Source organism: Tiliqua scincoides, chromosome 1, assembly GCF_035046505.1.
Source record: "Tiliqua scincoides isolate rTilSci1 chromosome 1, rTilSci1.hap2, whole genome shotgun sequence".
Classification (NCBI taxonomy): domain Eukaryota; kingdom Metazoa; phylum Chordata; class Lepidosauria; order Squamata; family Scincidae; genus Tiliqua; species Tiliqua scincoides.
Window position 1 is genome coordinate 5,016,375 of NC_089821.1, and position 26,131 is coordinate 5,042,505.

General features: G+C 40.7%; 1 protein-coding gene across 3 annotated transcripts in view; it reads right to left on the reverse strand.

Moving 5' to 3' along the window:
• Positions 1-8,123: 8,123 nt before the first annotated feature.
• SCFD1 (sec1 family domain containing 1) overlaps positions 8,124-26,131 on the reverse strand; it is a 40,440-nt gene continuing 22,432 nt past the window's right edge. For all 3 annotated transcript variants that reach the window (XM_066631011.1, XM_066631027.1, XM_066631020.1), the window contains exons 13-25: positions 25,143-25,216; positions 24,524-24,605; positions 21,289-21,385; positions 20,230-20,300; positions 19,246-19,325; positions 16,574-16,636; positions 15,900-15,975; positions 15,245-15,298; positions 11,846-11,898; positions 10,926-10,959; positions 10,565-10,630; positions 9,524-9,592; positions 8,124-8,350 (exon numbers count right to left, since the gene is read on the reverse strand). In XM_066631011.1, the coding sequence (XP_066487108.1) occupies positions 8,327-8,350; positions 9,524-9,592; positions 10,565-10,630; positions 10,926-10,959; positions 11,846-11,898; positions 15,245-15,298; positions 15,900-15,975; positions 16,574-16,636; positions 19,246-19,325; positions 20,230-20,300; positions 21,289-21,385; positions 24,524-24,605; positions 25,143-25,216 (843 nt within the window). In that variant the 3' untranslated portion in view covers positions 8,124-8,326. The remainder of the gene's footprint in view (positions 8,351-9,523; positions 9,593-10,564; positions 10,631-10,925; positions 10,960-11,845; positions 11,899-15,244; positions 15,299-15,899; positions 15,976-16,573; positions 16,637-19,245; positions 19,326-20,229; positions 20,301-21,288; positions 21,386-24,523; positions 24,606-25,142; positions 25,217-26,131) is intronic.

Sequence of the window (26,131 nt, forward strand, 5' to 3'; positions counted from 1 at the left end):
TCTTCTTGGTTGTGGCACTCTGCTTATGGACTACCAAGTGTGGAGAACGGACCACCCACAGTCAGGTGGAAGTGATATTAGACAATCTTTTTGTCTGAGGCCTTGTGGGCCAATTCTCAGGGTCTCGTGGACCACGTGTGGTTCATGGATCACAGGCTGGGAATCAGTGGTAGAGTGTCTTAAACAACTTATCATTTATTCTTTCTTATTCACTCCCAAGAAAAATATGTACTTTCTATGTTTCCACAATTCTCAATTATGGAAGGAATATGTGCAAGTCATATGTGCGCTGTGGTACCTCCGTGGAAATAAGTGATGCTGATTTCAGGCAGGAGTAGTGAGAGCTACCATGAATGGGGCTCCAGTGTGGGAACTGACTGGTTTCGGCTCTTTTCTGTAAGACTCACTGCATGGTTGGTTCTGAGCAGCTTTGTGGGATCCCACAGAGTAGTCTCTGGCTCTATGACAGCAGCACAAGCAAAACTTGCAAAGTATTTCTTCAAGCATAAAACTAAACTAACGCGAGTTCTGTTCAGTCTGCTTTAAGCACTCAAGTGCCCCTTCCATACTGAAGCTGCTGTTTCATCCTGGCACAGAATTTTGGTTTTTTGTTTTCAGTGCAAGGTATGAACTACGAGTGTAACTATATACTCTTGGCTCTATCCATAGGTGTTATGAAGAACACAAGCTGAGGTGTGGCAGGGCCCACCCAGCAAAAACAGCTCAGTGGAGCAAAGGACAATTGCTTCTCGGCACTCGTCTTGTGACTGCCCTGTGGGTTGCTGCCAGAGGGAGGGCGCTCAGCCTCCCTGAATGTTCCCATGGCAGAGGTTAGGTAACTTTTAGCGACAAAGAGTGCTATTGCTGCAGTGCTGGCATGACTCAATAGGGCCCAGCAAGCTGGAGGTCAGAGATAGTTCATCGCATCCTTATTTGTCTTGTGAGTGCCAGGCCTACAGGAAGCCCATTCAGGCACCTGATTGTTGCAAAAATATTTTTGCAATTCAAAGGCTTCTGTTCATTGTCCCAGAAATGTTGTTTTGAGTTCAAAAGAAATAGATCGGATCACAAGGCTGCAGGAGCCAGGTACAGAAACGGCAGAGTTTGTTCAGGAAGGGTACCCTTCCTACTGTTCAGAACCAAGTATTTCAAATGCAGCATTTACCGGTAAACATATTTAGCTGGATGCTTGCATGCGTGTGCATCTTTAAAATGGGTAATTTACACAGGCTCTGAATAGCCAGTGTTCCGGATTTACGCTCAGCAGGGTCGAGTCTATAATATGGAACACACTGCTCCTCAGTAGCTCACTGTCACCTCAAAACATCTGCTAAAAATAAAGCTATAATGAATACTTTGTTCTAAGATTTCTTTTTTTTTTTTTTTTAATCACCTGTTTTTAATGGCCTGCTATTCCATTACAGGCAAATATGAATCTCTGACCATTCTGAAACTTCTACTCTTTTTGTGCCACTGCAAGTATTTCTTATTCCCTCCCCCCTTTCTCTAATCCAGGGGTGGGCAAACTTTCAACTTCAGGGATTCTGGACCTTTAGCAATTGCACAGAAGGGGGAATTTAAGCGGTTGCAGCTTGTCATCTCACAGAAATGACAATTGCTGAAATTCTCTCTCCTACACAATTGTTAAAGGTCCAGGATCCCTGAAGTGGAAAGTTTAATCAAATCAAAGGAGATCTTCTTTTGGCATGCGCTAATCATACAGCAGGCCAAACAGCACTCATGATTCCTGCTGAGGGCCACAAATGATGGCCCTGCCTTCCTATCACTACAAAGGAAGTGATGTCACTAAGCAGATGATGATCAGAAATAAGCACTTTTTCCTCAGGAACTCATTATCTGCAAAGGACTGAAGGGAAGATTCACAAATCTTAATAATATTTTAAAGATACAGAAGAGCCCAATTATCACCAGTGATTATCACTAATTATTTCACCAGTGATAACACAGCTTAGCAGCTGAGAGCAGCTCATGGTGGTGCTGAGAGCACAACTATCATGCAGCCGGGATAAAGAGCTTCCACGGGCCACAACCGGCCCATGGGACTTACATTTGACACCCCTGCTCTAATTTATTACACCTGACGAATACTTGTCCTCTCCTTCATGTCCTGTCCATCTGTAGCTTCCATAGCTTCTGCTATACTTCCTGTCTTTCTTATACATAATTTTCTTCCATGAATGCTGATCCCTGCAATAGTTACTGTGGGCTCCATTCTTTCTTGAAGCTCTCTCTGTTTATACCACAAATTTCTCTTTGCATCGGTTTAGCTACATTATTTAGAATTACTCCTAAATTTATTTTTCTGGTTTGAATTTCACTACCTGTTTTGTTTTTAACTCTGCCTTGAATTTCACACTACAAAAACAGAGCTGCTTCATTTTCTTCACCCTACCCACAGTGTTTTACATATTTCTGTTGTTGCTGGAGTAACACAAAGTTTATATATGGGAAAGAAGAAAAGTTAAGAGAAGGGATGGTGGAATTTGAGTTGCCACCACCCTGCTTTCTATTTCTATTTCTTTTTTTTTTTTCCTGAGGTCCATCTGATATTTTGAAATCTGTGGTTCTGGCATTAACTAGTGAGAGGCAATAGGTTGTATCTTAAGAAAGTAATTTATGACTAAATACTATTAAAATCACTGAAACTAGTTCTTCATGACTTAACTTTTCTATATATAGGCCAGTATAAATATGAAGATAAACATTTAATGTAATAAAATAAGAATATTTCAGAATCCTACGATTTTTAAAGATCAAGTAAATGCACTTGTCCAAGAGTAAATCATATCTCTACTTGAACATCCAACAGTATAGAAAGGGAGTTTGTTTTCAAATCTGGGTATGTGAGCAAGACTGTATTTTGAAATAGCCAGAGCACTGCTCTTTGAAGGAATATTCAAGAGTAAGAACAGATTGTAGTCAGAGAGGAAATGGTCAAAGTATATATTTATAAACAGGATGCATCTTTTGGGACCAGAGTTTTTAAATGGCAAATATATGCGATTAAGATTAAATGACACATGTGCTTTAAAGAAATGTTGTTTCCCTCAGGTATACTTACAGCTTCTGCGAAAGCTTTTAAGAGGAATGAAATTATGCACTTAAAATATATATAAAGAATTAACAGAATGCTGAGAATAAGGAACAAACTTTGTTGCTAGGGAATTTAATTGTCAGAACAAGGAGTCTTTGTTCTTTTGCTTGCAGATCAAAGTCAGACTGATTGTCTGTCATACCTTGGAATTGTTTTAATGCTCAGAGCAATATGTTTATTAGAAACACGAGAAGAAAATGTGGGTCCTTTTGGAGCCAAAGGATGGTCTCTGTGGGCATTGAATGAATTTCTACATCTGGCACTTCATCCTCAGGAAATGTGGACATCAAATTCTCCTGTCAGTTTGGACAGGCTGCTGGCGCATTTAGTTGTTCCAGCACCAGTGCACGCATTCGATGGACTGATGCCTCGCCTTTTCTGAGACAGCAAAACAAAGTTAGGAATGCCCTTATGGAATTCACAATTCACACCAATATAGATGAATGGGTTGTAAAAACTGGCAGATTTGGCGAAAAGACTGGCTAGGACTTTGGGGAGTTCAGGGACGTGAAACCCACATGCTGACCACATGGTAATGACTGCATAAAGGAACCAGGCAAGAGAAAGGCTGAACGAATTACAAACGACACCCAGAGGAACAGAAAATCTGTAAATATTACACTTCATTTTGTTTAATATGGCGATTCTAGAATTACTGCAGCTTTTGGAAGAACTTTGTAGTTTTATAACTATGGAAATAGCTACTCAGAAGGAAAAAAAAAAACTTTTCAAGCCCTCTATGCATTAACCAACCAAATGAAAGGCAGATTTGTCCTAGCCTAGTTAATTGAGTCCATATGAATACATAGCAGTAAGAAATGCTTTATTTCTGTGTATTTATCTGTTGGTACCAATTTATCCCCTGGTATATGACATTATCAAGAGCCAAGGATTCGTAAGTATGTTTTGGCCTGTGTACTTTTTGTTTGACCAAGTGTGGATCATTTCGGTTATTCATTTTCAACTTTTGTATTCCAGCCCACCTTGAGGGCCTCAGAGAGACAGGCTTGTGCACACAATCACTTCTGGTCTTCACCACTTGGAAAAGTTTGGTGTCGTCTGCAAACTTAGCCACCTCACTGCTCAACCCTGTCTCCAGGTCATTTATGAAGAGGTTGAAAAGCACCGGTCCCAGGACAGATCCTTGGGGCACACCGCTTTTCACCTCTCTCCATTGTGAAAATTGCCCATTGACACCCACTCTCTGCTTCCTGGCCTCCAACCAGTTCTCAATCCATGAGAGGACCCTGACTGTGGAGTTTTTTCAGTAGCCTTTGGTGAGGGACCGTGTCGAACGCCTTCTGAAAGTCCAGATATATAATGTCCACGGGTTCTCCCACATCCACATGCCTGTTGACCTTTTCAAAGAATTCTATAAGGTTTGTGAGGCAAGACTTACCCTTACAGAAGCCATGCTGACTCTCCCTCAGCAAGGTCTGTTCGTCTATGTGTTTTGAGATTCTATCTTTGATGAGGCATTCCACCATCTTACCTGGTATTGATGTTAGGCTGACTGGCCTATAGTTTCCCGGGTCCCCCCTCTTTCCATTTTTAAAGATAGGCGTCTGAGAGTTAAAACTGAGAGTTTCCTCCACATCTCCAGGTTTTATACATCTCCTACCACAGACCCAAAGCAGCCTGAACGAAACATTTGAAAAACCACACGATATGCTAAATAAAGCAGTTGGAAAGGTAATGAATATATTAATTTCATCCTTGTGAAATAATCTGTAAAATAATTGTATTCCTAAAACAACAGAAACTAAAGTTTTCAGAAACTGAAAAACAGATGAATGGACTTTAAATAAGGACATTTGCCTGTTCCAGCACTATGATGATACTGGATGAAGCTGAGACTAAGGGAAGGCAAAATGTCCTTAAAGAGGCTGTTTGATTTTCACCTAATCACTTAATCTACTCTGCTTGGAACACATTATTTGGATCACAGAGATGGTTGTAAGCGATGGTTGTAAGACTTTAAAGTTTCAAACCAATTACAGTATATTCAGCATTTAAGATGCTGCTGATTACCTGATTCATGTAGTTGCTGCTATGAGCTCAGCAGGTATCACCGCATCATCTGACCTTCCAGGCAGTTGTTATAATGTAGTTTGGTACTGCAGCATTGTTGCAGATACAGGCTGAGCCTCATTATTTGCGTGGGTTCTGTTTCAAGCACTCACGTGTTTGGCAAAAAACACACTATAGTAAATCAATTTAAAAAAGTTTCTTTGCTTTAAGAACAGCCTTGCTGACCTTTTGACTCTTAACTTTAAGAGTCATTAAGAAGACAATCCATTAGTCGTCCTCCAAGGGCTTAGAAAGGCACTTCACTCAGCCCCTCCCTTCACCAATGCGAAGTGATCACCTTTCTCTCACCTGCTCAGGGGGAAGGGAGGGGTCACCTGGAGAGAGAAGGATTGATGGATTGTCAGCCAGCTGGGGCTCATTAATGAGGCTATTGTTAAAGGACTGTTCAGTTTTTTAAACTGATTTTAAAGGGATGCATTTTTGCCCTTCTCCAGGAATCAGTACATTCCTTCTCATTTGCAGGGGCTGTTCGTGTTGAGTCAAATCCGTCTATAAAAAATCCATGTGTAACTCGGCTGGACCTGTACTTCATTCTCCCATTTGTGGGTGCGCTATGACGCAATTTGTGTATGGGGGACAGTGTGTAGTGCTGATGGACAGCTCCAGCTACTGCAAAACAACAGCTGGGAGTTTTGGCAGACTGGAAACTGTCATGGGTTGTATTTGTTTTTTTCAGGTAAGTGGACATTTGGTTCCTATTTGCTTGGTCTTTTAACAATCACAAAAGGTATACAGGTGTGCATCACTTAACAATGGAGATATGTTTTATCTATTTATGTGATTAGATCCTTAAGTGAACATTCAGCCCAATCTAGTGCCTTTGTTATGTAAACAGACACTCATGCGCAGGCTACTGGAGAAGAGGATTGCCTCTTTTTTGTATTAAGAGCCTCTGTTGTGTACACAGGTACTCTACTGCAGGCTATGGGAGACCCGATTGCCTCATTAAGAGCCTCTTTGTTGTACTCTGACCATGTTGCATATGCAGTCTGTTGTTAGGTGGAGGTTGTTAAGTGATGCATGCCTGTATTCTATTTTGCTGAAACTGTATTTCAGCATGACACTAATCATTATGTGTATAAATTCCTCCCCAGGAAGACATATAATAAGGAAAAATAAGACACAGATTATATAAATGCCCTGCTAGAAGAGATGGTTCCAAATCATTTTCCCAGGCTGAGTAGAAAATTGCTCACTCACTCTTTGCCTCATAGGTAAAATGAAAAGAATCATTGGTATTGCAGGTGCATGAGAAGTTTAACAAGGACCAAATGGCCACCTTGTACATTAAAATGGAAACACAAATGTTGAATAATAATCCACACCAGTGCTTCCCAAACTTCTTAGCACCAGGATCCCCTGTTTAAAATGATACTCTATTGGAACCCACCTATCTTTCCAAGCCTTAAAAAACTTTCACTTTACAAGATTATCTTATGATTCGTATGTTCTTAAGTTGCTCAAGCCTCTATTTTTATCCTTTTTACTATAGTGGGGTGGAGGAGAGCACTCTCTGGAGTGTTTGTCAAGCTCCATGCTAATCAGATTGAGACCATTCTGGTGGCCTTACTTCTGATCACCTACTCATGACTAAACATACACGTGGTTCAGTTTCACTTTCCATAGGGCTCAATACATTTTCCTTGTCAGCTTTGAGGGAGTGACATAAGAACAGCCCCACTGGATCAGGCCATAGGCCCATCTAGTCCCGCTTCCTGTATCTCACAGCGGCCCACCAAATGCCCCAGGGAGCACACCAGATAACAAGAGACCTCATCCTGGTGCCCTCCCTTGCATCTGGCCTTCTGACATAACCCATTTCTAAAATCAGGAGGTTGCGCATACACATCATGGCTTGTACCCCGTAATGGATTTTTCCTCCAATCCCCTTTTAAAGGCGGGGAAACTTGTCCAATCCCCTTTTAAAGGCGTCCAGGCCAGATGCCATCACCACATCCTGTGGCAAGGAGTTCCACAGACCAACCACACGCAGAGTAAAGAAATATTTTCTCTTGTCTGTTCTAACACTCCCAACACTCAATTTTAGTGGATGTCCCCTGGTTCTGGTGTTATGTGAGAGTGTAAAGAGCATCTCTCTATCCACTCTGTCCAGCCCCTGCATAATTTTGTATGTCTCAATCATGTCCCCCCTCAGGCGTCTCTTTTCTAGGCTGAAGAGGCCCAAACGCCGTAGCCTTTCCTCATAAGGAAGGTGCCCCAGCCCCGTAATCATCTTAGTCACTCTCTTTTGCACCTTTTCCATTTCCACTATGTCTTTTTTGAGATGCGGCGACCAGAACTGGACACAATACTCCAGGTGTGGCCTTACCATAGATTTGTACAACGGCATTATAATATTAGCTGTTTTGTTCTCAATACTTTTCCTAATTATCCCAAGCATAGAATTGGCCTTCTTAACTGCCCTCATTCCTGACAGTTTGCTGGGGGCAGCAGTCATTGGATTTAGGACAATTCTGGTAGTGTTGTGTTCCCTTTGATCTGCCCTTCAAATTGGATCAAGGCAAATTTGCCTACTCACAAGTAAACATGCTCGTGCTGCTCCATTTTGGTTTCCATCGGACTCAATACATTTTCCTTGTCAGCTAACGATCTGCTATCAGTTTCTCAATTTCATGACCCACTAAAAATCAGGTCGCGACCCACTGATGGGTCCTGACCCACAGTTGGGAATCGATCTATACACAAGCAACTGAAAGCCTTCAGCTAGATTTAATTTCTAAGCTGAGTTAAAAATGAAATTGTCTCTTCTGAGAATTCAGGTTTAGACTATATGTTTAGGTCATGACAAATATTAGCATACTGTACATTTTCTTCCAGATGCAATAGTCTTATTTGAATCTACTAGTCAAACCCACACACAGCTCAGAGAAATATCACAGCAGACAAATCCAAGTGCTTGGTTTATTTGAAGTGTTTTATTTGCAAGTCCTCTGCATATAATATATGCATACAGAATATCTTCTCATAAAAATTATCAATTTATTAATCAGTTTCAGTTTAAATATTATGTGCAGGTTAAGGTGTTAACTGTTTCCATGATCTTTTTCTTCAACCTTTGTTAAAATGCCAGTTAGTGTCAGATAATTATCTTTTCCTGTCCTATTTTTGTCCAAGTTGGGAAAGCTAAATAAGAAGAGACAAGAACATTAGAAGATCGCCCATTAACTTCCAGTTTACAAAGGACGCTGCCCAATATTGGGTTGTTAATACATTACTGAAGAGCAACCAAAATAAAAGTAGAAACTTCTCAGGAATTTATAAAATATGATAAACTTTTACTAAGGACAAATATAGCATGATCCTTCCTTGTGTGGACACAGAGCTTATGAATAGAGGGATTCCCATAAGGCTTAACAGATACTCACTTTCGCCTCTCCCCTCCCACCCCCTCTGTGTTCAGGCAGGACAATGATCTGCTACAGAAAATTGGAGCTCTGCACATATCCTTCATTCTGCTTTGTAGTCTTCCCCTCCATTACCAAGAAGAGACCTCCCATTTCCAGCGCTGCGCTAGTACACTGACTTTGCATGTACCTTGGGGACGAAAACAGGGTTCTTTTAAATCCCTTTGGGGACGCCTGCATATGCCAGCACTGTGCCCACACAGAAAAGGATCATGTCACCAGCAGTGATTCAAGCACATCCATCAACATAAAACATGTAATGTACACAAAATTCCTCTAGGGCAAATCTATGTTCTAAGCCAAAGTAAGCTGAACTCCTGGGCCTTCTAGACAGCAGGACATGAACATCTTCTACTTCTGCTAAGTTTCTACACCTTCAGTGGAGGTAAAATCACCAATAACTGTCTCCCTCTGCACTACTCTAATTGTAAGAGTTGCTCTAATTCGGCAAAGGCCTTTCTCCCCTGCGTTAGAGGAGGGAAATGGGAACTCACTTCAGAGGCCTTTGTGCTGCACTTTTGATCCATATGGACCACAAGGTCAGCTAGATAGGAAGAGGGATGCAAATTCAAAGGGAAAATAGTATCAGTCAGGACAAAGGCAGCATCTGAAAGAACTCATATGCTGCTTCTCACTTGGCACCCCTGATGAGAAATGAGAACATGCCTTATGGAGCTCTGGATTCTTCCAATCCCTCTCCCTAGAACCTCTTGTTTCTTTTAAGAAATTACTACAAATAAGAATGTCTTCTGGACAAAGCTCCCTGAGCTCATCAAACACGACAGGTCTTTTCTGGGTTAATGATAAACTACCAAAAGGACTCATTATAACGAACATGTTAAATAAAATCTATAGCAGGACTGTAAACAAACTCCAAGTATTAACCACTTACCTGTTTTAAAAATTGTGCAGCATTAAAGAGTTCACTGCAGCCGTATAAGACGTGTTTACCTTGTTTGCCCTATGAGAAGCAATGCAGATTTCATTAACACTTTTTCTTTTAAATTAGAAAAGCATCAGGTGGCATCCTGGTCAGCGCCACCTGCTACGGGGAACTCCTTCTGTGCTCAGAAGCTTCCTTCTGAGAAGGACTGTTCTGTTCATGCTTCTTCCATGCACAGACGAAGTTCACAATGGCAGAAGTACTAGTTGGGACACCACCCATAAATTATAACAGCACCTCAGTATGACAGTTCAGTTAAGAATTACATTTCAGAATCAACACTACTAAATTGTCTAATTAGACTCAGAGTTTAGTTTTAATTTAGTTCACAATGATTATCAATCTACTGCAATACAGATCACCCTTAAGTTTCAGCACAGTATGCAATGCATTTTGTGCATGTGAGTGTACATGAAGAATGTCTGTTCTTCACAGGGCAAAGTCCAACTGGACATGCCTTACTGATCAGTCTCAGGACCTGCTTTATTTAGTTTTTTCATTAGTGACTGCAGCTCTGACTGTCAAACTGCAAGGCGCTACTAAAGAGGCACTCTTCATACAGAGTAAGAAAAGAAGATTAGGATAGCATGAATTGGTGTAAAAGAAATTTTATTAAATACTATAGTTACATGCAATCAGATATACAGACAGAAAAGCATGCACACCCTTTTTTGTTGGATAGCTGAAATTGACAGTAGAAAGCTATCAGGACACTGGTGCATTATCATTATTAAGCAATTCAATTTACCATTGATAATCATTGTAATACTATAAAGGTAGCACAATGAGTGAATTCTAGATACTACAGAAGCTACTAGCATAATGCGAAGATGATAAAGAAATTGGAAAAATATAATAAATTACTGACACTGAACTCAGAGCGTCAGAAATTTCACCCAATCTAGACTGGAGGTTATGACACAAGGAATGAAAGACGTACTTATACTCAACTACTTAAAGAGAATTATAGACTACAATTCTGAAGCATACCTTTATATAATCAATAAGGTTTTGGTATTCAATGTAGTTTCCTCCTCCAACTACAAACACAATTGCCTGTAATAAAAAAACAAAATATTAAAAGTAAACACACAGTCAATGTGTTTAGTAGTGTGTTAGTCAAACTTCATAGCTTGCCATGAAATCCCCAACTATAATCACAGGTGCTGAAGGAGATTAGGCAATGCTTATTCAACTAGTTGAAGATAAAAGGTGCTTACTCTCTCCCGTCGTCATAATTCAACCATCAAACAATACTGGGATCAGATTTGCACTTAGGACTGATAACCAAATCTCTATTTTAGTGAAAGCTATAGTTTTAAAAGAAAAGTATGAACTGTTCATATCTTACCTCCTGAAATGGATTTTTATTTCTTGGAATTGTGCTGAAATAAAAAAAACACTGACAACTTGGCTGAAAACTGAATCACTTTTTTAAAAACATATTTAAAGTATAATGTGCACCATTTATGAACAGCAGAGTAGATCTGAATGAGTATATTCAGGTATATTTATTCTTTCACCTCTAGCAACATTATCCAGCAGAATTATGGAAAACACTGTTCTTACAACCTGCTCCGTCAGTCATATAAAAAGGTAAGGCCAGACTGAGTTTTCACCCCAGATTTTGGAATTGACACTGCAATTTGAGCCAGTAGGCATGTGGAGACCCACAGGAAGAGGGCATCCTGTTGATTCTTCTGTACTATGTTTGAGACCATCAGTCACCAGAACCTACAGGTCTCTGTGACTGGGAATGCCGGGCTCTGCTGGGAAGCGGCTAGGCTTCTACAAAATGGGACAGTCTGAGAGATGGGTATAAGGAGGGGACTGTCCCATTCTGTACATTGCTGCAGCATTCAGTCTTGCCACACTCACTGTCTGCATGCTTGGCATGGTTTGAAACACGTTTTAACAGAGGTGGCATAATGTCTCTGACATACCATTTTCTCTCTTAAAACTACTTTCTGTCTCCAGTTTTACTGACCACATGACTCAAGAGACCTCTTTAGTACTTTAACACGAGCAGACGACACATTTACTTCTGGGCAGATCAAGCAGCTTTTTGGGAGGGGGCATTTGGTTCAAAAAGACTAGGCACTACAGAGCAAACAAACAGATCAACAAGGCTGGAGGTTAAGGCGCTTTGTGATATAATGTGATACGAAAGAAAAAAACAATTATTTTTATAATAAATTTTACAGTTCATTGCTTGCATACCAACTGGATTTCAAATTAAAAGAAACACTGAAAACCAAAGTGCAAACTCACCTGTCGCTGCCTCGCAACATCTTTGGGTCAAAATACCTATAGTCATCCGTTTCCTTTTTAAAAAGAGAAATGCATGCAACATTTCAAGCTCTATCAATTTGACTAGTGCAGTCTTTCTCAAACTGTGGGTTGGGACCCACTAGGTGGGTTGCAAGCCAATTTCAAGTGGGTCCCCACTCATTTCAATATTTTATTTTTATTAGACTTGATGCTGCCATGGTATGCGACTGCATTTGGGGAAATGATACAGCTCTGTTTTTTTTAACAGGCTACTAAGGATATGCTTTCAGCAATGACAGTAAATGGGATTTACTCCTGGGTAAGTGTGGGTAGGATTGCAGCCTAGGATTGTTAAAAATATTCCTGCTTGATTATGTCACTCCCGGTAATGACATCACTTCTGGTGGGTCCTGACAGATTCTCATTCTAAAAAGTGGGTCCCAGTGCTAAATGTGTGAGAACCACTGGACTAGTGGGTTTCAAGGAATCCACTTCCGAAATTCTATGGGTTGGATCCAAGGGTTCTCTTTCTCCAACAGAAGGACTCTTTTCATCACAAATTCATCATTTCTATTTATCATCAATCATAAGACTTCTTATGTCATTCTGATTTATGAGTACTATTAAAGCAAAATTAAAGTTTGTTTACTGAATGTGAGGCATTACAACTAACATACTTTAGTGCTGATGTTATGATGATGATATGAAGGATTTTTCCTTCCACAGAGACACTCAATATTTTAACTGGCAAATCTCATCAATTTTTCTATCTCACTCTTCCAGTAACTTTAATCAAATAAGGAAAATAAAACAGAAAGAAAAAAAAAGTTCCACTTGATTGTTACATTTTATTAATTTTCTCCAATATGATCTGTGTCCTAACTTACACAAGGAAGAAAGTACAAGCAGGCATGTCCACCTCCTCTTTCCAACAGCCCACTGAACACCCCAAAATGTGCTCCTGAGGTTAGAGGCACCTTGTAGGAACTTGGCAAAGTGGCATTGGGGGATGTTGTTATTGCACTCTCTCTACACCGGGCCCTGATGGCATCCACCCAAGGGTTATTAAGGAATTGAAGAATGAAGTTGCAGATCTCTTGACTAAGGTATGCAACTTGTCCCTCAAAACGGCCACGGTGCCAGAAGATTGGAGGATAGCAAATGTCACGCCTACTATAGGCCGGTCAGCCTAACATCCATACCGGGTAAGATGGTGGAATGCCTCATCAAAGATAGGATCTCAAAACACATAGACGAACAGGCCTTGCTGAGGGAGAGTCAGCATGGCTTCTGTAAGGGTAAGTCTTGCCTCACGAACCTTATAGAATTCTTTGAAAAGGTCAACAGGCATGTGGATGCAGGAGAACCCGTGGACATTATATATCTGGACTTTCAGAAGGCGTTTGACACGGTCCCTCACCAAAGGCTACTGAAAAACTCCACAGTCAGGGAATTAGAGGACAGGTCCTCTCGTGGATTGAGAACTGGCTGGAGGCCAGGAAGCAGAGAGTGGGTGTCAATGGGCAATTTTCACAATGGAGAGAGGTGAAAAGCGGTGTCCCCCAAGGATCTGTCCTGGGACCGGTGCTTTTCAACCTCTTCATAAATGACCTGGAGACAGGGTTGAGTAGTGAAGTGGCTAAGTTTGCAGACGACACCAAACTTTTCCGAGTGGTAAAGACCAGAAGTGATTGTGAGGAGCTCCAGAAGGATCTCTCCAGACTGGCAGAATGGGCAGCAAAATGGAAGATGTGCTTCAATGTCAGTAAGTGTAAAGTCATGCACATTGGGGCAAAAAATCAAAACTTTAGATATAGGCTGATGGGTTCTGAGCTGTCTGTGACAGATCAGGAGAGAGATCTTGGGGTGGTGGTGGACAGGTCGATGAAAGTGTCGACCCAATGTGCGGCGGCAGTGAAGAAGGCCAATTCTATGCTTGAGATCATTAGGAAGGGTATTGAGAACAAAACGGCTAGTATTATAATGCCGTTGTACAAATCTATGGTAAGGCCACACCTGGAGTATTGTGTCCAGTTCTGGTCGCCGCATCTCAAAAAAGACATAGTGGAAATGGAAAAGGTGCAAAAGAGAGCGACTAAGATGAGTACGGGGCTGGGGCACCTTCCTTATGAGGAAAGGCTACGGCGTTTGGGCCTCTTCAGCCTACAAAAGAGACGCTTGAGGGGGGACATGATTGAGACATACAAAATTATGCAGGGGATGGACAGAGTTGATAGGGAGATGCTCTTTACACTCTCACATAATACCAGAACCAGGGGACATCCACTAAAATTGAGTGTTGGGCGGGTTAGGACAGACAAAAGAAAATATTTCTTTACTCAGCGTGTGGTCGGTCTGTGGAACTCCTTGCCACAGAATGTGGTGCTGGCGTCTAGCCTAGACGCCTTTAAAAGGGGATTGGACGAGTTTCTGGAGGAAAAATCCATTATGGGGTACAAGCCATGATGTGTATGCGCAACCTCCTGATTTTAGAAATGGGTTAAGTCAGAATGCCAGATGTGGGGGAGGGCACCAGGATGAGGTCTCTTGTTATCTGGTGTGCTCCCTGGGGCATTTGGTGGGCCGCTGTGAGATACAGGAAGCTGGACTAGATGGGCCTATGGCCTGATCCAGTGGGGCTGTTCTTATGTTCTTAACTACAATTCCCAGGAAGCCTTGCAGGTCCCTTGTTATCTGGTGTGCTCCCTGGGGCATTTGGTGGGCCACTGTGAGATACAGGAAGCTGGACTAGGTGGGCCTATGGCCTGATCCAGTGGGGCTGTTCTTATGTTCTTAACTACAATTCCCAGGAAGCCTTGCAGGTCCCTTGTTATCTGGTGTGCTCCCTGGGGCATTTGGTGGGCCGCTGTGAGATACAGGAAGCTGGACTAGATGGGCCTATGGCCTGATCCAGTGGGGCTGTTCTTATGTTCTTATGGTATGCAACTAGAGAATTCTCCTGGACCATCAGGTGGCAGCTGTGGCGGGGGGGGGGGGGGGCCTTGGGCACCTATTTGGCCATTTGTATAGAGTGAAATGATATGGGTGTGAAAGTGGACTGCTTATATGGGTGTGAAAAAAGGCTTCACTTTTGAAAAGTATCTATGTTTTGCTCAGCTCCATTATTTTGTGAGACTCTACAGTAATTACGGAACGATGCACTCACATTCACACATGATACATAATGCCCACAAATAATTGCTGCTTTGCTATACAGGCAATACTTGGTAGAGGAAGCAAAATGGTATGTGTCACACTTTTCTGTTGAAATATTGTACACACACACAAACACACACACTCCCCAACAATCCACAAAGCAAAGTGCAGTGCAAGTACAAAACTATATCACAATTTTATGAATAGTACAGCCTACTGCACGAGTTTGGTAGGTATACTTACAGTATTTGACTTCATCTCCATAAGGTTATCTAAAATTCGAGTGACTGGAAGATTCTGTTGAAGAGAGAGCTTAATTCAAATCAACTGCAGAAACTGTTGTTCAAATGTACAGCCTAATCCTATCCCCAATGGCACTGCTGGGTGCATCCACCAAGGCTGCCAAAGGTCTCCTCAGGCCCTACAAAGGGGCTTTTCAAGTCTGCACTGGCTATTTTGCTGGCTCAGACTTAGAGAATATCTGTGTTGGGTTTTTCAACCTGACATGGAGGACAGGATCCAGCAGAGAAGGACTCCGCTGGTCCCACCTCCCTCCCACTCTTTCCTAACCCGCTCCAGAATGCCTTCCCCCACCCCACCCCATCTTACCACTGCCCGGAGCTCTTCCCTTGCTCTGGACTGGCACACCTTACACTCTGGGTATCCTAAATGTGCTTTATGGCACGTTTACAACATCTGGCACCGGAGCTCAGCACTGGCGCTCAGAGTCTATAGGACTGGGCTCATAGTTTGTGATCTTAATTCTATGCTTATATGTAAATCTATGTTTAGCTAGTTATGCCCTGGAATCTCATTTCCTTCAAAAACGTATGTAAATCTTTCCACATGATCAGATGAAAGTATAAACATGCTTAACGTTCTATACTGTTAAACATACCTGTTGCTTTAGTACCAAATTCTTCACTCCTTCCATCACAAACTGTGATCCTGTATTCATGACACGTGAAAAAAGGCTGAAACAAAGAGTATATCATGCATGATTTTGCTTGCTTTCATTGATCAAAAATAATGCTTCTTAAGAGGAACTGTACTTGTAAAGAAAAAAACTTAAACTGCACACACTAAAACATAAAGAATATTCACGAGTATTTGTGTTTTCTATTCCAGATCTGTTTTATTATTAAAGGGGACTTAAAAAAAAATCTCCTATGCACCTAGAAGGAACACAATCAGTTACCTTTATTATCATTTTGACCAAGGTAACGCTTTGGAGATCCTGTGTTAAAATGCACCATCTGTCTATACAGTTTAATGTGCTGCTCGTCAAAAATCTGATAGAAACCGATCAGTTTCTATCCATATATACTGAGATAATACAATTATAAACTGTTCAATAGAATTGAAGCCCAGCTTCTTTAAGCTTAAGTCTGGTTTCTATGTAGGCATGCTTTTAGCAGAAGATGGTGGCATATTTTAAAATAATGTCTTATTTAACTGAAGTTAAACATCATGGACATCGACGTTCAAAGAGAGCCAGCATTTAAGTAGTTAACTATGAAAGATTACCTCAGACTCTTAAAAAGTAGTAACAACATGTACTTTGTAACCTACCCCAATGACTTGGCAGCACTGTGCCCATAGGTAGCCGGAGCTGATGCCATCTTGGCAAACGCTCTGCAAAATGAATAAGTGAAAATCTACATGCTTAATTTTCATCAGCGCACGAACATATAATCTCCTCCAATGAATGAAACATTTAGCTCCAAAACCCAGCCTGTCTTGTCATTTGAGGATAGAAATGGCTCTTCTCAGCAAAACCGCAATGTTGCCAACAATTAATCAGCAGACGCACAACAAACATGTGTCTCCCTCTTTACTGAAAAAAATTATGTCTCAGCATAACCATTGACCAAAGCAAACTACAGGTTAAGTCTCATTATTCGCGAGGGTTCCGTTACAAGAACTCATGTGGATGGCAAAAAACGCACTATAGCAAATCAATGTTAAAAATAAAGTCTCGTTAAGTCTGGTGATTTAAAAACAGCCTCGCTTACATTCTGAAATGCACACAGAGACAATCAGTCTCTTTCTAGGAGCTTAGACTTCACTAGGAGGCAGCAATCCCTCCCTTCACCAGGAGCCCCAGCAAGGGGGAAAGAATGGAGAAGGTGATAATCACTGCCATTTAGCCTTCTTTCATGTGCTCAGAGGAAGGGAGAAGTGAAGCCTGCAGAGAGAATGATTGATGGATTGTCAGCTGGCTGCCCTCTCTGGCATTATTTTCCTGTTAGTAGCCAGACAATAGCCAGTGCAGACAACTGTTTTCCTTTAATTTAAAGGGCACTTCTCATCAGCTTTGAGATAGAAAAATCTGTGGATACTTAGGTTATACCTGTAATCACTTGCATGACTGTCTCTCTTCACACTCTTTACACTCTGATGCTCTTTACACTCTCACAAAACACCAAAACCAGGGGACATCCACTAAAATTGAGTGTTGGGAGAGTTAGAACAGACAAAAGAAAATTTTTCTTTACTCAGCGTGTGGTTGGTCTGTGGAACTCTTTGCCACAGGATGTGGTGATGGCGACTGGCCTTAATGCCTTTAAAAGGGGATTTGACAAGTTTCTGGAGGAAAAATCCATTACGGGGTACAAGCCATGATGTGTATGCGCAACCTCCTGATTTTAGAAATAGGTTATGTCAGAATGCCAGATGCAAGGGAGGGCACCAGGATGCAGGTCTCTTGTTATCTGGTGTGCTCCTTGGGGCATTTGGTGGGCCGCTGTGAGATACAGGAAGCTGGACTAGATGGGCCTCTGGCCTGATCCAGTGGGGCTGTTCTTATGTTCTTAACTACAATTCCCAGGAAGCCTTGCAGGTCTCTTGTTATCTGGTGTGCTCCCTGGGGCATTTGGTGGGCCGCTGTGAGGTACAGGAAGCTGGACTAGATGGGCCTATGGCCAGATCCAGTGGGGCTGTTCTTATATTCTCTCTGCAACAGTAAAAAGCAGTTTTTTAAACTGTGATTTTAAAGGAGTGCACTTTTCCCCTTCTCCAGGGATCAGCACGTTCCTTCTCATTTGCAAGGGCCATTTGTGTTGAGTCAAATCCGTGTATAACATGGCTGGACCTGTATTCTGAAAAATCCTAGAACAGTGTTTCTCAATGTTTGTTCCTCATTGTACCACTTTGCATGGTCCACCTATTGGAAGTAACTGGCAATGATGCCATCATCAGGTATTTCCAGGTTGGGAGGCCAGACGCAACACTACAAACACCAGTATGAGGCTCAGGGCAGACAGGAAGGCTTTTTCAAGCATGCAAAAAGCACACGCTGGAGCTCTGCCCATTGAGCTGGGCCTCCTACTGCTATGTGAACAATTACAACACAAAATTCAAAACAAAGGATGAAAGTATCTAGGGTAGGGGTGGGGAGAGGAAGAGTTGGAAAGGAACACTGAAATAATCTAATCAGTGATCTTGTTAAAAAAGACAACCACCTAGTGAATTTTCACTTGTTCATATTTTGAATTTTAAAGGCCCAAATAACTGAAGCAGTTTGATTCAGTGATTCTGATGTTCAAACAATCTTTAATGTTTCTATCATCACTGTGCAGGCCCATGTCCTGGCATCTGAACAGATGTGATCAGGTTATGAGCCATGGAGCCTGGTATCACAGTCAATTTGGTTGTTGCTTCACGATCCTGACAATCTGGGACTTCAACAGAATATATTTTTAGCCTTCATGAGGATGCCAAACACACTTACAGCTAAACGCTCAGAAAAAAACCACCAAAGAGGAGTTTGGGTGGAGCAGGCCAGGCCTTCATTTGTTAAACCTTGGACTCTCTTTTCCATTTCTTGTCAAACAAATAAATAAATCTGAAGTCTGTCAACTTAAATGTGCAGCCAAAATAAAACATGAAAATTAATGGAACAGTAGGATTTTCTCATTCTTTCATCATTTCCAGGAATGGTACATTTCTAGCAGCTCTGAGGACTGGGCAAATATAATGGAATTTCTATGATAAAAGAAGCATTAATAAGATGACCAAGTCTTATTACTACACCTGCGGACAGGATTTTAATGTAGGCTTCCACAAGTGCTTTACCCTCTGCTTGCACCTGGTTGTGGGGAATTCCCTCCCACCACGCTACCTGTGCCCTACTGAATCCCATGCTAAAGAGGCATCTAAACTCAGGATAGCCTTTGCACTGGGTTACTTAGGGTTCCTGCAAAATACTATTTCAGAGCTTTAGAAAATCAAAAGTAACTTACTTCCATTGTTTAATGTAGTTTAAGGGGTTAAGATTACATCCTGCATCTGTCAGCGCTTTTTTGTACTGTTCCAAATCTGCCTGGAATAAAACAGGAGGTTTGTTACACATGTTCTAAATTAAGCGGTGAACCACTTCTTCAATTTACTACAATAAACTAACATTTTTACTTCAGAGCACAAAAATTAAACAATGTTCATTATTCACTGAACAGATATGAGCATGAAAATACGTAGAAGTAGTGCATCAACATTTCATTAAAAAAATCAATGCATTACTACTGAGAAACTGCAAATCAAGCTTCCTACTTCCTGTTAATGCTCTTTGAGACCTCCCTCTAGAGTGCAGGCTTCCTGTCTCTTATCTGTCAGTAAGCATTCTGCTTATAGCCTCCTGTAAAAGCAAGACACTGAATGCTTTGTGCAAGTGTAAACAAGAACAACGAAGGTAATGGGAACAGAGAAGCCATGAAGATAGGGTTCCCCCTTATCCACAGTTTCTGGTATCTGTAGGGGGGAACAGATTCCTGTATTTGCAACTACAGCTAGTGCTGAAAAAACAACGAAGGAGGAATTTGTAGAAGGAGAAGTAAGTGCACACATTATTACTCAATATATTTACATGCTGCTTTCGAAATTAAAAACTGTAAAAAGTAGTTCACATGTGAGTCTATGTGGTGTTTCTGATCTCCTTAACCACAGTGAGAAGATGCACATATGCACTGGATCTATGCATCTTTACAATGTTTCTCAAGTATAATTATTTGGAAGTTCTTCAGCATGAAAAACGTGCTCATTCTGTTCTTAGTAGTGGATGCTGTTAGAACTTCTTGAATTGCTTTCTTCACGGAACAGCTACAGAAAATCCATAGAGTATTATCAGAAAACAAAACATTCAGCTTAAACAAAACAGATACTCCTTACATTTATTTGTTTATTTAGGAAAAGTGCTAGTTGGCAACTATATTTCATAAAAATGGGCATACCTCAGATGGCAACTGTATAGAACTTAGGTAATAGATCAGAAACAGTCGCATTTTGTCTTCTGCAGTTCCAGCTAAGAACAGAAAAGGTTTGCTGTTACAAGTCTTTTCAATTATTATGCCATGCACTACAGTAGCCGTCTCCAAACTGCGGACCACTGTGTTAAGTGAAAGCCTTCCTGGCACGGTGCTTACCTTTCTACATGGAAGTCTTTTATTTTTCCAGTTAATCTGCTCACAAACTCACGCCAGTAACCCCAGCAGGCTCTGAGTCCCAATTTCTGAGGGGGAAGTGCTGGTTGGCACGAGATGGTGAACAGATCGGTTGGAGAGATAAGAGGCTGCCACGCGGCATGGTAAGTTCCACTTGGAAAGGTTTTTTCTTTCTTTTTTCCGGATCTGGCCTACAGGCTGCCCCCCCCCCCCAATTAACAAACTCTAAAAAAAATTAGTAAAAGTACACATTAAGAACCAAGTATGATATATGGTATGAAATATGGGAAGGAAAAATGCAAAGGGATATCTGCCAATAAAAGCTTGACACTATCTTGAAGGTGGCAGGAAAATCTATACAACTGGCATAAATATACAGCACGGACCTTGTCAAGCATGAATTTTGCATCAATGGATTTGACTCAACATGGGCCCCTTAACCTGCATTAAGGCCCGACCTGTATCCTCTGCATGCGACTGGAAGTGTCACGGACCAGAGGTGTTATGGGCCAGGGTTTATCGTCTGCTGGCCTAAAGATTCACCAACGTAAACATGCAAAAAAATTCATATCAGAATCTGGTACACATTTCTTATAAGCTCTGTGAACATACAGAATATGTTTAGCCTCGCCAAATCTAAAGGGTGAAAATAGTTAAAGAACGAACACATGACGCCTCCTTATACCGAATCAGCTCTTCAGTCCAGCTAATCCTGTATTGTCTACTTCATCTGTCACTGGCTTTCCATGATCTTAAACAGAAGACTTTAACTTGCTTAAATGGCAACAATTTTCAGACTGCTTATGAGTAGAAAAGGACTTTTCAGTAAATCCAATTTTGTATGCATACCATCAGGATCAGAAATCATGTCCAGAAGAGATTTATCCAATGTGGACTTGCTCATGATTTTCTCTTCATATTCAAAGTACACATCTAGTTTCCGTGCCTGTTAATGAAATAAAAACAATTTTGTTTTTAAAGTAGGTTCAAAAAAGGGATTCGATTAGCTACTTTCACTTTGCTTTTCCCAGTAGTTGAACTTTTTAAAATCCTAGAATAATCTTTGCTAGGGGAGTTGAAGGGGGTCACAATCGTACTATCAAAAGTACAGTCAGTAATCTCCCTCAAAAAACCGCTTCCTTTAGTGCTGTTTCATCACAGTGCTTCGTCTTAATTATGACCAACAGCTACGGCAGCACAAGAGAGCGGTGTATCCCAGCTTGTGTAAAATAGTCAGCCTCAGTTTCCTGCCTCATCTGCGTCCCCTATAGCACTGTTTCACACAGCACTTGGCTTTGCAGTAACGTATCACTTATGTTATGAGAATTATTACTGTATAATAATGAAATAAACTTGTTGAAAACTGAAATAAAAACATGAATTTGCATTAAGGGTTTTGGAAATCATTATGCATGAAGAAATTCTATTGAAGTCAAAGCCACGCTATCAAATAATTGAGGAAATACAGTTCCGATGTTGCATTCATGTATATAAGTTGCACTGAAACCAAAGAAAAAGAACAATGCACAAAGGTGCTGAGAACAGCAGGACAGGAACGCTTCCAATAAAAATTCAGCCACAATTTTTATTCTTAAATCTATTAAATTCTGACTATATATTTTTTTAGTTGTTGAACTCCTAATAGCTTAGACAATAATCTAAAATAGCTTCATTTCTTCCAAGCTTTACAAATAAATATTTGCTAATCCATCTTGGGAAATGTGTTCTTTCCAATATTTTTCTTAGCACCAAAATATGCCAAAAAACTGCCAGGACCCCTGAGTTAGTGATTAATCTCAGAGTTCCTCTTGCTGTGCCTTCAAAAATGATCTAAGGTAATGTGGAAAGCAGCTGTAAACTGGACACTAAAAATAGTACTATTACCTAGGGTAACTTAAAATTCACCTATCAAAATTTACCCCTGCTAATTGGGTAAGAGGCACTTTTTCAAGTGGGTGCTCCTTTTTTTAGCAGGGGGAGAGTAACTGGCCCACCTCACCCCAGCACTGTCTGTTCTAGTGGCTGTCTGCTGGTATTCATTTGTATCATTTTAGATTGTGAGCCCTTTTGGGACATGGAGCCATTTAGTTATTTGATTTTTCTCTGTAAACCGCTTTGTGAACTTTTAGTTGAAAAGCGATATATAAATACTGTTAATAATAATAATAATAATAATAATAATAATAATAATAATAATAATAATAATAAAGTCAAATTGTTCAAAGCAGGTAGCAGTATATGGAGCAAGACTCTTCACACAGGCCTTACTAAATCATTAAGATGCAATCATGTGCCCAGTTGTCCTTGCAGTGGATCACAGTGAAGTTAAATACACACAGAGCTGAAGCAGGATTATATCCTTTGCATAGATTTAGGAGCAGACACTGTCTGATACCCACACACACACACCCCTAAACAAAAGCAATGCAACTTTTAGACAAGTTTTTTTGTGAGTTAACATAAAAATACATTTATATCTACTAGGACAGATATTTAGGAGATAAGTAGCTAGAAGCAAAGGTGGTGACAGATGCATGCAAAACCAATTCTACAAGTTCTGGACACTGAATTGTATAATCCCAGATCCTGTGCACATGCACACTGGTTGGCTTCACTGCAACAGTCTTGCATTATATTCTTATTTCCCTCTTCTGTCGCTAGCTGATGAAAACCTAAAAGAAGCTGGGTGATAAGCCTGTCTTCAATACTCTCCAAGGATCTTCCATCTTGAGACAAGAAAAGGAGCACTCAATTTATTCTGCAGTGTCAAAAGCATCCAATTCAGGAAGCACTTCCGTGCTTTGGCAGCCAAATAGGCAAGTATTTTCAAACCACATCCTGGCTTGGAATTTGTGTGACGTCCAATGTAAAATCCTGCTACGGCTGACCTGCCACCACTTTCCCAGAAAAGGGAGGTAACAAATAGGGCATTAACTAATGACTCAACTTTACCTATTGCCTTTAGTTGCTAAGGAAATATTATTCTGTTATCTAAGGTGTCATATAGTATTCCATATGTCACATACTCCAGGAAAAATATTTAGCTATTGAGTTCAGATAAAAATGATTTTAAAAGTTGCCGATTAAAATAAAAACTACCATACTGATTATTGTATTAGAGATCGCAAAAAGCAAACTTAATCCCTGGTATTACTTTGGGTTATACAGCTTGGACGGCTGGTGGCCACAGAAGTTCAAAATTCAGCCAAACGCGATTATTCTCAATGAAGTTATTCACAAGAACTGATAGGATCTTTTCAGAAAAGCAGTGGAAGAAAGGCGACTGGATTAGGTATACATGATTTAACAGCAGCAAAATATACTCGTCTGGCCTCTTGCCCAAGTGTTTACCCCCTTCCCTTTTTCCCCTCTTCAAAAGATCAGATTATTATCTGGCAGATCATGAGCTCAAAACTATTGATTCCTGGGTTAGAGGAAAAAAACTACAATGAGTTTCATATTTGTTTTGGATCAAAATATAAGCTGCTGCAGCTTTCAGTTGCATTGTACACCCCCAGAAGTGCAGAGCATTTGTCTACATAGCAACTATAACAGCAGCTGAAGAGCAAATTATGCTTTGAATAGTGAAACCTGGATTCCAACACGGAATTGTTGCATCTCTCAGTCCCGAGAATCTCATCTTCATTCTAACCATTTCATATCTCAGCAATTCTTATTGCCACCCTGAAAGCTAGGCCAGTATTGCAGGTGGACTGTGAAGCCAAGAGATAGCACTTTGCCTAAGGTTACCTAGTACTTTTGTGCCAGATAAGAAATTTGAACTGGATCGTAGCTCACTGTGTTGATCTCCAAACTACAGATCAGGGTCTTTTCAATGGTGGTCAACAAATTTTGAGAACAATCTTCCCAGGGAAGCCCAACAGGCCACTTCATTAATTCATTTTAAGTGTTCTTTAAAGATTTTTTTAAAAATTCTATCAGGCATTTTAACCTGAACACAATGAATAAGGAATCTCCACTACTGTTGTGTTTTATTTTTTTACTCTTTTAAAATGAGTTTGGTTTAGCTATTTTGTGGTTAAACACCACTTTGCATCTTTTAAGATGTGATATTTTTTCCTACCTTTATGTGCTCCAGAACAGCTGTTGCCACATTTGTATGAAGATCTATAAGTCTCTTCTTTTCCAGAAGCTCTGGAAGAGAGCTGAAAAAAATCACAAATTAAAGAAACTGGCCACATTGCAAATTCCAATCCAATTCTACACTCAGTACTACGAAAGCAAACTGTTTTGAAAGTAATCTGGAAAATAGTCAATAATAGAAAAATACATTAAACCAGAACCATAGTGTTTCTGATGCTTCAGCTGCAGTCTAGCATCAAGACACTGAGTATGAAAAATATTTTTCAGCTCACCACATTCTGCAGAATATAAATGAATGATAGAGATTCCATTTCAGTGTTCTTAAATCATAATCAGAGACCAGAGTTGCTTCACATCAGTGAAGATCATACTAACATTATGTGAGTTTTAAATAATTGTTTTACATTTCTTTCTAAAATGCAGCATACCTTGGGAATTCAAGCAAGAGTCCTTATTTATTTGCTTGCTTACAGTATTTTTATCCTGCCTTTCTCCCCAAAGGGACCAAGGCAGGATAAACAATGCAACTGAATAAAGAAGACTCCTGATTAATGATAAGCTTTCCCCAAGCAGTTAGAGTGCTTCATTACTATACTTACCTAACTGCTGAAGTGAGTTTAGCTGTGTTATCAGAAAGCATACTTATTGCTCCTTCATCTTCACCTTCTAGTCCCTGAGGAAAAAATTAATGTCAAAAAGTAATGGCCATACAAACAGAACAATAGCAGCACTGCCAAACAGAGTATTGAGTTAATTTGCATATGAGAACCACCCCTGATTAATTTTATACAGGTTTCAAAGGAAGAGCTAGCACATGGCCAACTGGTGTCAGAGAATTATACCAAGTTTTCAGAATTCTCTTGTGGCATATCTGCAACACATCTGTGGTTGTAATATGATATCATGGTCTCTAGTTACCACTATCACAGTGACGAATGTCAACTCTGGCAAACTCTCTGCCAAACCCAAAAAGATGGCAAGACATATTGAAAGACTGGAGATGGATGTACAGTCCCTTCTATGAACATTTGAGGGTACTTTCTATAGAGTATGAGGGCTAGTTCTATTAGTTCAGCACTGCCTACAGTGACTTTACTTTACTTTACTTGACCTTTATTGGCATAAAATGAGTACTTACGTACAGTCATAGCTCAGAGAAAAGACAACTCAATATGAGAAACTCTAACAAGCCATGCAGTCTGTCTTTTACATTTAATATATTGCACAGTAGGCAAGTCCTCACGTTGCCTTCTGAGATCCAGTCATTACTAGCATAAGAACATCCCTGCTGGATCAGGCCAAAGGCCCATCTAGTCCAACTTCCTGTATCTCACAGTGGCCCCCCAAAAGCCCCAGGAAGCACACAAGACAACAGACACAATCTGTGTCGCAGTGTCTTCCCCTGCATCTGGCAATCAGAGGCAGCCTGCCTCTAAAACCAAGAGCTTGCACATACCTACTACGACTTGTAACCCGTAATGAACTTTTCCTCCAGAAATTTGTCCAACCCCCTCTTAAAGGCATCCAGGCAAGATGCCATCACTACTTCCTGTGGCAAAGAGTTGCACAAACTAATTACACACTGGGT